Raw genomic sequence first — 15,163 nt, 5'->3', positions numbered from 1 at the left:
GCGACTTAATGCCAGCAATGCACTCCCTCACCGGAACAGGAGATGGCCATCTTGGTGCAGTAATTGTCCACAATCTCCCACGATTAGTCCTACAAAACCCCGGCCCACAGTCACCAGCGGCGGCGGAGCAATTCACCACGACGGCGGTCAGACCTGTGATGCAGCGGGGGGTGCCAAGAATTCTTGGCTCCGAGGACAGGCCGCCATTGGAAAACTGACCCTGGCAACGTTCAATGCTAGACCCCTAGCTAGTGAGGCTAGTTTGGCAGTGATGTTAGAGGAACTACAGAGTATGCAATGGAATATCATAGATCTTAGTGAGGTGAGGAGGCCAAGTGAGGCATATACTGTACTGAAGGGCGGGCATGTACTGTGTTATCGAGGTTTGCCGGAGAACGAAAGCTAGGAGTAGATTTCCTTGTCTATAAGGATATAGCTGGTAATATAGATGAATTATATAGCATTAATGAGAGGGTAGTAGGCATCGTAAATAAGCCAAATAAGCTGTATAAGCTGAAGGTTTTACAAGCATACGCACTACGTGTAGTCATGATGACCAGGCAGTGGAAAGCCTCTATGGTGTATAATCGGCAATGGGGAAAGTAAAAACACATTATTCTGTACTGATGTGCAAATTCAATGCCAAGGTAGGTAGAAAGCAAGCTGGAGACCATGCAGTGGGCAACCATGGCATTGAATTAAGAAATAGCAGGTAGGAGTTACTAGTTGAGCATGCTGGAAATAACTTGCGAATCATGAACACCTTCTTCGGTAAACGGAAGAACCGGAAGTGTACATGGAAAAGTCCTAACAGAGAGATTAAAATGAAATTGATTTTATTCTGCGTTCTAACCTCGGCATTATGCTGGATGTAGAGGTAATTGGAAAGGTGTGATGCAGTGACCACAGGATGGTGTGCTTGGTGTTGCTCATCGGCCATCTTTGAGAGGAGCATGCAGATTTTCTGCTGTTTGCAGGTGTACCAGTCGGGCAGCCTCGTGTGCCGGGACAAGTACTACGGCCGGCGGCTGGACGACCGGGGCCTGCGCCACTGCCTGCGTCAGTTCTTCCACGATGGCTTCCGGCTGCGTGCCAACCTGGTGGCGCTGGTCACACAGCGGCTGCTGGCACTGCGCCGCGCTGTTGAGCGCCAGAACTCGTTTCGTTTCTACTCGTCGTCGTTGCTGGTCATTTATGAAGGCCACGGCTCCTCGTGCGATGATGATAGCCACTCCAGCAGCATGGCAGGAGGAGCCAGCATGGAATCTGAAGATGCCTCCCCACTCCGCGTGGATGTGCGGATGATTGACTTTGCGCACACGACACACGAAGGTTACGAAGGGGATACAACTCGACACCGGGGGCCTGACTCAGGATACCTGCTCGGTTTGGACAACCTGGTGAGGCTTCTTGGTGAGGTGGAGACGTCGGCAGTTGATACCTGAAATGGACAATGTCGTGCTGCATGTGCACCTTGTTGTGCGTTGCAGAGGGCGTTTATTCTTTTGAAAGGACAAGGCAGCTGTACATGAGAGCCCTGCCACCGACTTTCTCCACTCTGTGTGCAGAAGGTGGAGGCTATGTTCACGGTGCGTTGGAAGACAAGGTGTGAATGGCCTGACTGTTTCTTGTTTACTTGCTTGTGTTCTTCTATTGGTACTGTTGGTGTTTACACCACGTATATTAGTCCCCAAAATTTGTGTCCCAGCCAGTTTTCTTTAGTGGGGTGATCATGCAAACATGAAAGCACTCCTGGCTGGCCGCTCTGTACAGTTTTTGAATGTGACAGTATTGCAGGTAGGTCTATAATACAATTTGTTAACAAGGAAAGGTGACCTTAAGCATTAGCACAGTGTCTGGTGCTATATAAACTTTCCAGGAAGGAATATAAACTTCCCAGTCTCCCTGTGCTCAGTGGGCTCTTCATTGCAGTACAGCAGAGATCGTATGTGCTAGCTCTGTGGTGAAAGGTTCGCTTCTGAGGCCGAAGACATTCAATCTAATGCTGTGGTTACTCATGACGAGTGACAAATGGCAGTGGTAAAGCTGCATTGTGTATGGTTGTTGTGCTTGCTCTATAGGCAGTATTCCATAATAGGCTAATCAGTTTGTGTTCTCAAATAGCGAGAGAGCCAGTTTGTTTCTTAGAGGACAGCAGATTATGACTTTGGCAGCCAAGTGCTGACACCATTTGTGGCCAGAGCATTTGTACCACTGGCCACTGCATTGGAACTCCCCTGGATGTCCCGTAGATGTGTCATGCCTTGCATTCAACACGGCATTTCTCTAGGCACATATGACCTGGCTTTTAGGAAGTGCTAATATAATGAGCTACAGCAGTAGTGCTTATAAGGGCACTAAGCTTATCTGATTTTTTTCTTCTTTTTTGCTCAAAGGAATAATGGCTGTGCTAAGAGCAAGGGTAGTTGAGCAATGTTCTGTGCACTGATTACTGCAGTTGGCAGACCTCAGGCTGAGAATCGGAGGAGTGCTCAACTTTAAACAAATGCAGCCTTGCTCACCTTTAGCTACATTTTGCCATTACACATGATGGTTTCATGCACGAAGAAAGGACATAGAAAAGTTTTCAGTACTGTGTTACCACTGTTGGAGGTTGGAGGTTGCTATGGCTCTGAACTATTTTTATCTAGTCTAAATGGCATGCTGTGGGCTCTGCAGCACAGTTTCATTGTTAAAATGTACTTCCTTGGCATGAACACATGACGTGGAGTTCTTTATAGTTGACATAGTTCAACATGAAAGTACTCTTAGATCCTATAGTGGAGCAGATAGTATGCATTTACTTTTATTCATAGCTGCAATGCCTAAATGACCCTGTGAGAGGGGCATTACATGAAGGGGTCGGTTACATCGGTGAATGTATAAAAGACAGATCCTGTTCGCTCGAGCAGTCTAGCTTGGGGGGCGGGCAGGGGGGACAATAAAATGGAAATGTTAAGCTGCAGAATAGCACAGAAGTGAAAATAAAAAAAAAAGAGTAAAAAAAGTGGGGCATAGGTGAAAGGTATACAAAAAAAAAAAAAGAAAAAGCACAGAACATTTTATGCATATGCACTTATTCCCTTTGGTCATGGCGTCACGTCACCGCATGTGCATGTAACTGTTAATGTGCCAAAAATGGTCAGAGATTATATCTGGAACCACCTGCGACAAGTGGTGTAAGACCACGTTAAGCAAGACATGCAAAGTAAAGACAGAAATATGTTGAATGGGTGGACACCTTTGCCGGTGGCAGCTTTGGTATGACTTTGGAGAGAGTGTATTTTCATTTATTTGTTTTGCAAGCAGGATTGCTTCAAAAACGATAGATATACTGATTCGTTCACATGGACACTTTCTTCGACGGGGATGGGTGAACTCTCTAAGAATGTTGGTTTGGAACCACCATTCATATTGATCAGGACCCGAAAGAATTTGCACATTCATTCATTTTGCAGGGTTGAAATCTTTAGCAAGCAGTTTAGGCATCTTTTATATATTATATAAAAAAACTGATAATTTGAAATACTCCTTCAATGGATAACTACTTGTGAGGCTGTGTGCATCTTTGTATTTATTGATGCTGATACGGAATGAACAGGTTTGTCTAGTAGAAGGTTGTTCCAGTGTTGTGTGGCCTTGAAGGAAAAAAAAAGATGATGTGCAAATGTCTGTGAGAAAGAGTGAGACCGCAGTGTGTTGTTATTGTAACCTTAGCAGTGTGAGTGTTATCAGTGTGAAGGATAGTGTGTTTGGTGAGAATGTGGGAGTAGTCTCGGTAAAGAGGGAGAAGCTAACAAGCTTTCTGCACCCGTAGACAGAGAGTGGTCGTTAGACTGGTGACATATGCGAGGGATGAATGGTATGCAAACTTGGCTGCACTTTTGCACAGCCCCAGTGTGGTTACGCTGATTCCTGTTCTGAATGGTTCCAGTACCAGGCAGATGGGTTTTGTAGTAGGCAAGTAATATCTGGTAGAGAGTCGCAGGAACGATGAGTTGCTCTTTGAATGTTGAGTACAGCCAACTGCTGGATGCAACTTTCCTGGAAGCCGAATTGTAGGAATGAATTTGGGGCACCCTGCTGATAACTGGCTCTAGGCTCCTTGTGCTAGGTCAAGTGCCCTATGTCGGAAATGGTGGCAGAATGTTTCTCATTTCGTCGCAGGTGGTGCAAGCTGAGTTGTTTTGATGGCTAATCAAGGCACGTAGCCTGTACTTTCACTTGTGGGCCTTGAGCACTGCAGTCCCATGTCTCGATGAAACATTTAGTGCAAACATAGCCAATTGCAAATAGCCCAGCAAGTGAGTAGCAGAGGTGTGTTGTGACAGTTTGCCAGTTGTGAAGTGGACAAGGCTGCATGTGTGACATGGACCAGTGACATACCCTGTGGTTGCCATGGTGCATGCTCATGATGTGCAAAATAGTCAACTCTGACACTGGGTTTGTAGCTTTTTTGGTCATGGCATAGCTCGTTATGGCTGCAAGTCATGAAAATATTTAGTAGAAATCTTGCGTAATGTACTGGGCATCTTGCGTAACACGTATTGCAGGAGGCTGTTAGAGTGTCAATGTGGTCTGTGTGCTAGACCAAATAATTTACCGAGGTTAGTCAGCTTTTAAACTGCTGGACATGCATGACTAGCACTAGAAAGAGCATTAGGAGGATCCACGGGGGCTCATTGTTTGTTATGATAAACTTATTTCAAATGTTTGCACTTGAGCAGGGTATATCTTGTGTTACTCCTGCCACCCTCTGCCACCTGCTAGCCATGGCAGGTGGCCCTTTGCTCTGCTACTGGCAGGTTACACTGAAAACTATTATGCCGACACTGTCCACTCCACAAACGGGTGCCTAAGAGCTGTGCTGTAGAATGATTGGAGTGCATTTATATCATCATAAAAGTTGCCAATAATGATGTTTTCTTATGGCGGACAGGTTCCAGCTGAAATTTTTTGAGTATCTGAGCAGTTTAAGAGTGGATGAATCTCAACAGGTTAATTTGATACATAAGAGTACTGCTGTCTGCTTTTTGTCGCTGACTGACAATAATGCTGCACTTCCACTTTTGCTGCATGTATTACAAGATATTTTTAGATCCTTCTTTTACATTGCATGGGGCACCCTGTATATGCATGCCTTTATAAGGGCTTGTTTTTGTCTCGTGTTGATTATAGGTTCTACTGTGTGGAAGTATGTTGTGTGGTTGCCCCCAATTGTTTTTGGAGTGTGGTTCCTCAGGTGGCCACAGTTTATGTTTATTAAAGAGGTTGTTCCTGTTGGCAGTTGTTCGCTTACACTCATCATCTGTAACAACTGCCATCTTTGTTCAAGTCCTTGTTCTCGCCTTGTTGCTGTGCCTGTTATAAGACGCAGCATCATTGCATTGCGGATCTTTTGTGTGTTTTTAATGTTGTCTGAAGTGGACGAATACATAGTGGAATACATCTTAGCCCAGCCTGAGCAGTATTGTGCAGAGGTGATCCTTCTCATCTGGACTGCACTTTGTGCAATGGTGGAGTGGCCGAAAGTTGTGAAATGATGAGCCAGGCACTATGCGCGTCTCATGCTGCTGTGGTGGTTGCATCTCATCGGTTGGTACTATTAAAACTGAATGTGGAATGTCCTGCGGTGTGGTGACCAGTGCTTTCATGTGAAGGAGAGCTTCAGTTGTGTGCCAAAATGAGTGGCGTCCTGACCCCTTCTTTGGCAGAGGCAGGGTTTATGCATTGTGCAAGCGTCATGTTGCAAATGCGAGTTGTAACCACATCTCTAGGACTGAGACACCTTGGCTGACATACCTGCACGAGTCTGGCATGTGTCTCATTTGCCATTCAGCCACACAGCTTTGCAATATGCCACACGATTTCAGAGATGGCTCTCCAAATTTCATTTGTGTGCTTTCCAAATGTTGTGGAGGATGGAGTTAAGAAAAGTTCTCTCTTCCAGCTGGGCACATCACTGATGCTTTACCAGTTCACATCTGTTGACCAGCACTTTTACACCTCCTCATCTTGTGCGAGGAAGGGTTTGTGGATGCAGCAGCAATCGTAAATTGTGCCCTTTTTGTGTGGCATAATGCGCAACATTCTGGGGGCTCAGCTAAGCCATGCAGGTCTAGCAGAAAGTGCTAATTTCAATTTCAAATATGAATTTGTATTGATCTAACGCAGTACCTTACTGGGCTAGCAAAAATGTAAGTTGTCCAACAGAATGATAAACAAGCACTCATCAGAAACGCATTATGGAAGTGACAGTATGCAGTCTCCGTATTGGGCACACACATCTTACACACAACTTTTTACTAATGAAACATGATAAGCCTATGTGTGAAAAATGCAGAGAGGTGCTCACAGTTAACCACATTCTAATTGCGTGTCCAAAACTCGACACTGCGGAGAAAGCATTTCACTATTTTCTACAATCGTGCCAGCCCACTCCATCCCAGCTTACTTATAAGAGAAAGAGCAATACTAGTAGACTTCACATGTGCCGGAGTGGATGTACGGGTGAGTTGGATTATCATAATGAATATACAGCACATATAAAACGAGGACAAAACATGGAGTGAACAGCAAGTGCGCACATGCTGTCCACTCTGTTTTGTCCTTGTCTTTAATGCGCTGTATTTCCATTAGCATGTGTTTTTAGTTTTTTAAAAGGAGGCTTTCTTAACAAGCTATAGATATTTAACACATCTGTTTTCCCTTTTCCAACAAGAATGCATTTTAAACTTGCACTTTGCACATGGTAGCCTTAGTTGCTTGTGTGCCATAAAACCCAAAACAACACGACACAATATGTACAATAATTTTGCCCTAAATTTCTACATACCAGTTTTCAGGCACAAGGACCCACTGGGCAGCTGCGACTTTTTGAATATATTATAGATTCTTTCTCATCTCTCTTTGAAAACAGACGCTTCCTCATCTTGCTACTAATTATGAATGCGAGGCAAGCATGTTTGGTCGATGCCAAAGGCCAGCTGTATGGCCAAAAGGCAGATGCGGCACACCACAATTTTGCAAGAAAGCATGTGGCACTGATAGGATTTGCAGCCTGTGCAGTTTTAGTTGTAGTGCAAGAAGTTTCATAGAAGAAAACTGGTGCATGTCTGCTGAAATTTATTTCTTTGTTTTTAAATATACAGTAGTCATTGAAGGCCAAGCAGAGCACAATATGGGAAAATGTACTATAGCATAATCATGAGCAAGCAAAAGTTGTTTACTGACAGCAACATAGGATATTGCAAACACATGAAATGCAGCGAAAAAGTAAAAGCAAGTTTAGTGGAAGTTTACTTATGATTGCTTGCAATGATGCAATAGCACAGAGCCTCGTAAATTTGTGTGTCCATCATCATCAGCTGAACTATACCCACTGCAGGGTGAAGTCCTCTCGCATATTTCTCCTATAAACTCGGTCCTGTGCTAGCTGCATCCACTTGACCCCTGTCCACCTAACTTTCTGCCGCCTCCTGCTACGCTTTCCGTCCCTTGGAATCCAATTTGTTACCCTAAGCGACCATCGGTTATCCTCTCTTCGCACTACATGCCCTGCCCATGTCCATTTCTTCTTAATTTCCACTAGAATGTCAGTAACTTGAGTGTTTTCTCTGACCCACTCTGCACGCTTTCTATCTCTTAATGTTACCCCTACAATTTTTCGTTCCATAGCCCTCTGAGTTGTCCTCAACCTAAGTAGAACCCTCTTGGTTAGCCTCCACATTTTAGCCTCATAGGTGAGTACAGGTAAGATGCAAGTGTTGTATACTTTCCTCTTGAGCGATACCGGTAAGCTGCTAGTCATAATCTGCGAGTGCTTGCCAAATGCACTCCATCCCAATCTTATTCTCCTTGTTATTTCCGTTTTGCGGTCCACATCTGTGGTTACTATCTCTCATAAGTTAGACGTGTGTCCTTATGTACGTCCAAGCATGGCCAAGTGTAGTTCTCGACCATCACGTCATCTGCCACTGCTCCCTGATCAGGTCATGTTGCATGTGATGCCACATGCAGTGCCGTCTCAACCTTACACTCAATCTTGTCTTAACCTTGACTCCACCAATCACGCTCCACGCCAGCCAATCCCAAATTTGTGTGACGCCGTTTTGTGTGATGCAGTGCCAGGTTTCCGCTGCAATGAGGCTTCAATGCTTTGCATGAAAGCAAATTCAAGAAAGGGCATTCATCTACAAAAGGGCACACATATTACAGAGGAAGGGCAATACATAATGCAATACATGCAATTTAGAGTAATCATGAGCAAGCAACAATGTAGGAAATGTACTCCTACTTAGGAAAAATAAGTTCTTGAATATGTCACTATGGGACAGTTCGGTGCAAGGTTTTTAATGGCTTGAGACTCCACAACAGAGAATTTGACAAAATATTTAGGGGTGAATGAACAAACAATTCTTGATTGTTATTGGGTAAAGCGTGTTGTAGGGACATGAAGTATGTCAGCCTTGCAGTCATTCTTTTATTCCCTAGCATATCGAGATGGTTTTCACAGCCATTAGTGCTGACGATCCTAGTCGGTCTGCAATAGGAGGCATATGCAACATGGACTGCTGTTCTTCGAATCAAATTATTTTCGGTTAACATCTATTTAAAATAAAAAATGGTCATGTACTGCACAACCCAACATAGGTCTCATCAGTGAACCATAAGCAAAGCAACTTGTGCAAAAGGATGTGATAAAATCTATATATATGCTTCAAAAGCATTGCCAGTGTAGCTTTTCCAGTCAAGATAAGCATTTATAACAGCGAGATATTTAGATTTACAAACCTGGATCTGAGGATACTCTATTTGTATACAAACAGATGTTGCGATGTGTTCTAATTTCTTATACTTGAAAGAGTGTAACTTACTGGGATGCACTAAGTCACACTTCAAATGAATGGTCTTGAATAGAATGCAGTCATCTGACAGTCTCGTGGAAAAGAATGTGATGTTAATATCATTTATATAAAGAAATTGATGTAGATGAGATGGGGCGGGTTTAATTTTTTTAACGGATAGAAACCCTGGCCTGTGTATATCGTGCGCATGGTTTCTGGGGTAAAAATGTTTGGATGCACAATGGTCTCTGACCCCACACCACCATATGCTGCTTTCTAGTCCTTGCACTCTCAAAACAAAGCTATGAATGGTTATTTTCTTGTGAATCTCCAGTGGACTGATCTATTAGAACTCCAGACGGAGCAGCCACAAGTTGTGTTCTGTTAGAAAAGTAAGCATGGACAAAAACGGCGTCTTATAGTAGCTAGACAACAATCAAACACTGAAACTCTAAGAAAGATTGGACGGTGATGAAAGATAGGACTATAAGTTTACATTTTCTAGCATTAGACACATATATTGCATGAATTCACACGCTTGTTTTGCATGAATAAAGCATATACGTATAAACATTTGTACATGTCGACGCTGTGCCCCCATCACCGCTGATCTTCATAAACGGTTAGATTATTTTTGGAAAATGTATTTACAAACGGCCCTTTCCAAAGTGCATATACTTCGATCATGAACTAAAGTTTTCGGAATGTGAGGTCACGCAAAATGAAAAAATTAAGAAAAGACCTGCTCCGTAGGAGTCCAATGCAAAAACATTGAAACATGACATACGAGCTCCAATATTTTTTCCCCATATGCATACCGCAAACTTCAACCCATGACTGTCGACTACTTCAAAGCGCTGTTTGCGCTTGCATGCTCACTGTAACACGAGCTCGACGAAAGCTGACCCAAAGTAGCAATAGTAGCAGCAAGGATGTTGCATGTTTTCGCGTTCTCACAGTGATTTCATTACTTCCATCGTCTGCTGCGCCCGTCGTCCTGTGACCCTGCTTGACCAGCAATGCCTGTCGGGATTGCTTGCGAAGATTTTGGGTGCGCTTGGTAATGAGGGTGAGTTTAAAGAGGTTATAATAGAACAGTTCTATATAACCTTCTGGATTATAAATTTACTAGTATAGTGTTGTACTAACCGCCGGTGCACAAAATAATAGCTAATAGAAGGCGAAAAAACGCACCTGGGCACACCAGTGTAGGTCATGAGTTCATTTATTAACTATGACCACACTATGACTTATCGTTATTATTTATTCCGTATGGCAGATGCTCATTATGCAAAAAAAAAAATCGAGGACAAGCCGCGTGCACGACCGGCTTTAAGCTGGTCGTGGCCGCAGGCAAAGTGGTGAAAAACCAGCACTGATCAACCCATAGAGTTCATACAGTAACGTTGGTTAATACCAACGTTACTAGAAATACAAAGACTCTTTGTCTTTGTATTAACTCTATGGGTCAACCAGTGCTACGTGCGCTATATCGAATGCAAAAGAGCACCCTAAAAAGCGCCAGGTGTACACCGGGCGTGTTGTCAAGGGGATACCGAGGGTGCACTCGCTAGTCGTTATGTCGCTATCAGCGTTCGTCGCTACGAAACGACGAAACTCTATACATTTCGTCTGCATGGCGGGTGTGTATGACGCTGTATGCAAAGAAACCCGAAGAAGCATTGCGTGAGGCTGATGCACCATCGATGGCGGAGAACGAGCTGCGTGCAAGGTGACTACCGATAGGAAGCTCGGCACTTGGAGGCTGGACGTCTCCGAATTACCGGACCGACCGCAGTGGAACGTTCGGTCGAAGAGGCGTATACACACTTCCGCGCCGGAGTGCCGCCGCGGGTGTTCCAAATCGCGTCCCGCGTACCACTCGTGGCAGTCGATCGCTCCCGGTGCTGGCGTGCCGATAATGCGAGTGACGCTCAAGTGTTGCATGCTTGCGATCGCGCGAGGCCACGTTGAGGCGGCGTATCGCGCACGCCGCGATGCCTGTGGGGCGTCGAGCTGTGCCGATCTCAAGCTCTCGAAGGGTGCTGTTGTATACGAGCAAGGCGGCTGCGCGTCTACAGCGTGCACTAAAGCATGCCTTTACTTTGTGGAGAAGTAATATACTCTATGCGCGCCAAGTTGGTAGGTATGCAGGCTGAAAAAAGACAGAGCAAGGGGCAGACAGCGCACGTTTCCTGCCTCATTTTCTCTAGTTGCGCATAAAGAGTAATACGCGTACGAGAATTGATGTCCTTATCACGTACAAGTTTCGCGCATTTGGATTTTTCAAAGACACTGTTTGAATAGCGGAAATTCACCAAAAGCAAAAAAAAAAAAAAAAAAAAAGTAATAAGCAGATGTGACATGGTTAGCTTAAGCGCCCTGATGCCCCCTGTAGGTACACTGAGCATCTGACTTCATCAGCAACGACTGTTGCTGTCCTCTAAATTTGCTGCCGCAGTTTACTTTGAAGAGGCATTAAATTATCTTTGCTTGGGTGCTCATGTACAAATTGATGCCCTTGAAAAGGTTTTGGTGTACATGTGTCAATGGCCCACTGATCAGTTCAGAATATGACGATGCATGTATTTGTAACTTTTGCCTGTATTCAAAAGTTCGCAGAGACCACTCGAAACCACGTCTACAAATGTAGACTGCTTGAAATCCGCTCTAACCACAAAACACAAAGGATAGGATGGTGAATAGCACGTCATTGTTTGCTATGATCTGGTACGCGTGCCATGGTGCACACGATGCACGTGCTAAAAATATGCTCTTCATCCACATAGCAATTTTCTGGTGTGAAGTGTGCCATATCACAAATCTATTCTTGTGGTTCAGTATGGTGATGCTATGTTTTGCTCTTTACTCTGGCGTGAATAGGTTTCTGTGCATATTTTTATAGGCCCCACGTAAAAAAACTGCATTTTGGTTAAAGTGACTTTCTTTGTTCAGCAGTACTTCCTTTGTTCAATGGTGAATCCAAGGTTGTCCTGCCAGCAAATGATGTTAACCTAAGAGCATCATTCAAGTTGTACTGAAAAAGCGGATTATATCAGCTTTCCTTTGGTGATGCCTCACTTTTGCCTGGAATGAGAAAGTTTTGGCTGTAGTAGTTCTTTTTCTCTAGTGTCATCCATTTGACAGCCTCGAGGATCTGATTTGTTGGAACTGGTTGTGCATGCTACACTTTCTTGCATTGGAAGCAGATTGTCAGCATGAATTAATGCATTTGTTTATTTATTATACCCTCAGGGCTAGCGGAAATTAGTTTACGGCTAATGAAATATAAAAATAAGAATGCAGGAAGGCTCATTCTTCGAGGGAAAAAAAAAATGTATTAATGCAAAACCAGGCATAATCATAATCATAATCCAGGCATAATCATAACCAGGCATAATCTTTTGGCCATAATCAGTTGTGCTTGTATCATGCAATGTGAACATCTTGAGGAAGCATAAGAAGGCTTTGATGTCAATTTCTGCATGGTTCATATTACCCTGCAGAGACTATCATAGCTAGCAGACCTGTGCACTGCACTTGTCCGATCCTAGTAGGGAACCCATTTAAGCTTTTTAACTGCCTTGCTCCAGAATGACTCTCTTTAATGGGGGGAAGTTACTTCGTCTGTGTTGCCATGCCAGAGGCCATGCATGCAACAATGCAGGTGCAGCATATGCAGTGCTTTCAATGCAGGTCCAGTCCTGTGGCTTAGTGTCTTGTTATGTCCCGACTATGTACCTGTGGATGCAGTTTCCTCTAGTGCAAGGAAGTCTGCCATTGAGGATATTGTGTCAGGGTTGCAAAGCTTTCCTAATGCTAAGGAGAGATGCTCTGGGGCTCTGCAGGTGTCGCATGGGTGAAGTGCTTGTTTCTGAAGGTGAGCGAGGTTCAGCACCTGGTGTTGTGCTGTGCTTGTGTTCCAGGGTTGGCCCGTATGGCTTCGAGTGGCCTGAGGGCTTTGACCACGAGGGTCACGAGGCTTTCTGGCGTGGCTACCGGACAGTGCTGGCCCGGCGCCTTCGCAAGTGGGACCGCCTGCTCTCACGCAATGCCCGGCCTCCTGCACTGCGCCCTGGCAGTGCCAAGCGTACGTCGCTCTCTTTTTTTCTCGGGTCCAATTGGGGTAGGGACCCCAACATTTCCACTCTGCATTTTTGAAGAGAAGAAAATCAGTTGTAAAAATTGTTTATCAGATGCGTTCATTGTAGTGATCTGTGCATTCTAACGCTTAGCACATCATTTCAAAGCAAAAGCACACTACTAAAGTTTTGTTGTCTCTGCCTATTTAAGCCTGGAGAGTTTGTAAGTTGCAGTAAGGCGACTATACAGTGTTTTCCAATTTGCCACCATCGGGAAGTGTAACAGTGGGAATGACATCGTTTTCTGTGCACCACTGGCAGTGTTGAATTGCAAAACTACCAAAACATAGGAGAGCAATATTAACTTCTCAAGGAAAATAAACACTATTAGGTAAGAGCTTGTGAGTGCAAATCCGTCTGAGTCACATTGTTCTCTTCTGTTCTGTGTTTTGTTTCTTGCAGCAGCTAATCACTGAAATGTCTTGCAGTAGTAATTTTTAGGTTTATGACATCATTCCAAGTGTCTATGTTTTGTTTCCTGCTTTTTCACTGCCTTTCCCTGTCTTTCTTCATTTGTTTCCCTTATCCGATACTATTCATTGCTTTCTTTTTACTTCTCCTGTGCCCGTTCTGTATTATGCAGTGACATAGGTCCCCCATGTTATGACACATCATGGTGTTTGTTTCCCCAGATTAATTCAGAAGTGACTCTGCTGTGGACTGACTACACTGAGGTTGTGCCAATGGTGTCACTGTGGCACATATTGAGAAAGCGTAGAAACCAAAGTCGGTGAAAGAGCACAGAAAGGGCACGAGTGACCAAGTGCAGAAAAACACAATCCAGTGCTTGTGTGGTCCTTGTTTTAGTACTCCTTGTTCCATGTCCTTCCTGTTCCGTTTGATGAACCTGCCGACAAGCTCAGACTTCTATTTTGGTGAGATAGAGACCATGATCTATTGGGTGCCATGACATGGTAAGCTCAAAAGCTGGCAGAAGTTCAGCAACAATAGCACCAAATCATGAAACAGTGTGTGTGAAAGAGACACACAGGTGACCGCAATAACAATGGGAGGAGCATGCATAGTATAAATTAAGGCTGATGAAGCTATCAAGTACAGGTAAATCTCGTTACAAGAGACACTCAGTTATAAGAGACATTTGAAAATGGTTTGGTTGGTTTTGCTATGTCTGCCATGTTAACAACATTGCATACAAGAGACATGGTTACAAGAGACACTCGGTTACTAAGGACAACTTTCTCAGGTTCCTAAAGTAAATGCTTCACTATTTAGAAGAGACACAACCCAGGTGTGCTCATGCAATGCATCTGGAACGTACCAACTCGTACATGATGCACTTCAGATTCCCTTAGCTAAATTCTGTTCCATATCAGCATCCTTTTTGTTGTATATGTCAGGAACTGAGAAGGAGTGCTTCCTCTTGATTGGGAAGTCAAAACGACCCCGTTGTTTCAGCCACTGGCATTGTATTACTGTCACCTATGAAGCAAATCAAAATGACATCCAGCATTTTTAACTCCTGGCTGTTAAAATTTGATCACACGATGAAAGCTCAGAATACCGATTTCTTTCTCTTTGTGGACAATGCTTCTTGCAGCACCAAAGTTCTCGGGCTCAAAGCCACCAAAGTTATTTTTCCCTCAAAACTCCACACCCTACCTTCAACCAATAGACAAAGGCATTATGCACTCTGTCAAGTTGCTGTACAAAACAAGGTCGGTAGAACGCCTGTTGCTCAACAGGCAGCAAGACTGTACAATAGTAATTGATGCAAAGTTTGCTGTTCAGGTGATTTCAGGTGTCTGGAATGACTCGAGAAGTGAGGCTGCGAAAAACCGTTTCAGACAAGCAGTCTTTAAATGTGGTGACATGATGTAAGAGGGCCCATATGTGGATATTTTGGAAAGCTAGCTTGAGGATGAAGATTGGGCGAGCATCCAAGAGACGGCTGAGGTACCCGAGTCCTTTGAGGAATTCGTATCTGCAGATGCGAATCTTGTGTGCTCCCGAAGAGCTTACAGACTGTGCAATTCTCGCATTCTTGCTCAAGTAAATGGCACTTGTGCCATATAGGGTGACTACGAGGATATTTCAGATGAAAATTGTCAGCATCTGAGGGGGAGGAGCATGAAAGAGTGCTTCAAAGGTATTAGAGCAACAGGAAGGCTTGCAAAGCGAAGTGGTTTACCTCAAGAATTTGGGCAAAAATACATA

General features: G+C 44.2%; 2 protein-coding genes across 5 annotated transcripts in view; both read left to right on the top strand.

Moving 5' to 3' along the window:
* LOC146201080 (inositol hexakisphosphate kinase 3-like) overlaps positions 1-5,286 on the top strand; it is a 33,075-nt gene extending 27,789 nt beyond the window's left edge. For both annotated transcript variants that reach the window (XM_084595625.1, XM_084595626.1), the window contains one exon: positions 978-5,286. In XM_084595625.1, coding sequence (XP_084451751.1) covers positions 978-1,445 — 468 coding nt within the window. In that variant the 3' untranslated portion in view covers positions 1,446-5,286. The remainder of the gene's footprint in view (positions 1-977) is intronic.
* A 5,108-nt stretch (positions 5,287-10,394) lies between these two features.
* Positions 10,395-15,163, top strand: part of LOC146201079 (growth hormone-regulated TBC protein 1-like) — a 40,972-nt gene continuing 36,203 nt past the window's right edge. For all 3 annotated transcript variants that reach the window (XM_084595628.1, XM_084595627.1, XM_084595629.1), the window contains exons 1-2: positions 10,395-10,578; positions 12,773-12,936. In XM_084595628.1, coding sequence (XP_084451754.1) covers positions 10,496-10,578; positions 12,773-12,936 — 247 coding nt within the window. In that variant the 5' untranslated portion in view covers positions 10,395-10,495. The remainder of the gene's footprint in view (positions 10,579-12,772; positions 12,937-15,163) is intronic.

Source organism: Amblyomma maculatum, chromosome 2 (assembly GCF_055883805.1).
Source record: "Amblyomma maculatum isolate TAMU_Amacu chromosome 2, ASM5588380v1, whole genome shotgun sequence".
Lineage (NCBI taxonomy): Eukaryota > Metazoa > Arthropoda > Arachnida > Ixodida > Ixodidae > Amblyomma > Amblyomma maculatum.
The sequence above is the reverse complement of the archived record's forward strand: the minus strand, read 5'-3'. Positions and strand labels throughout refer to the sequence as shown.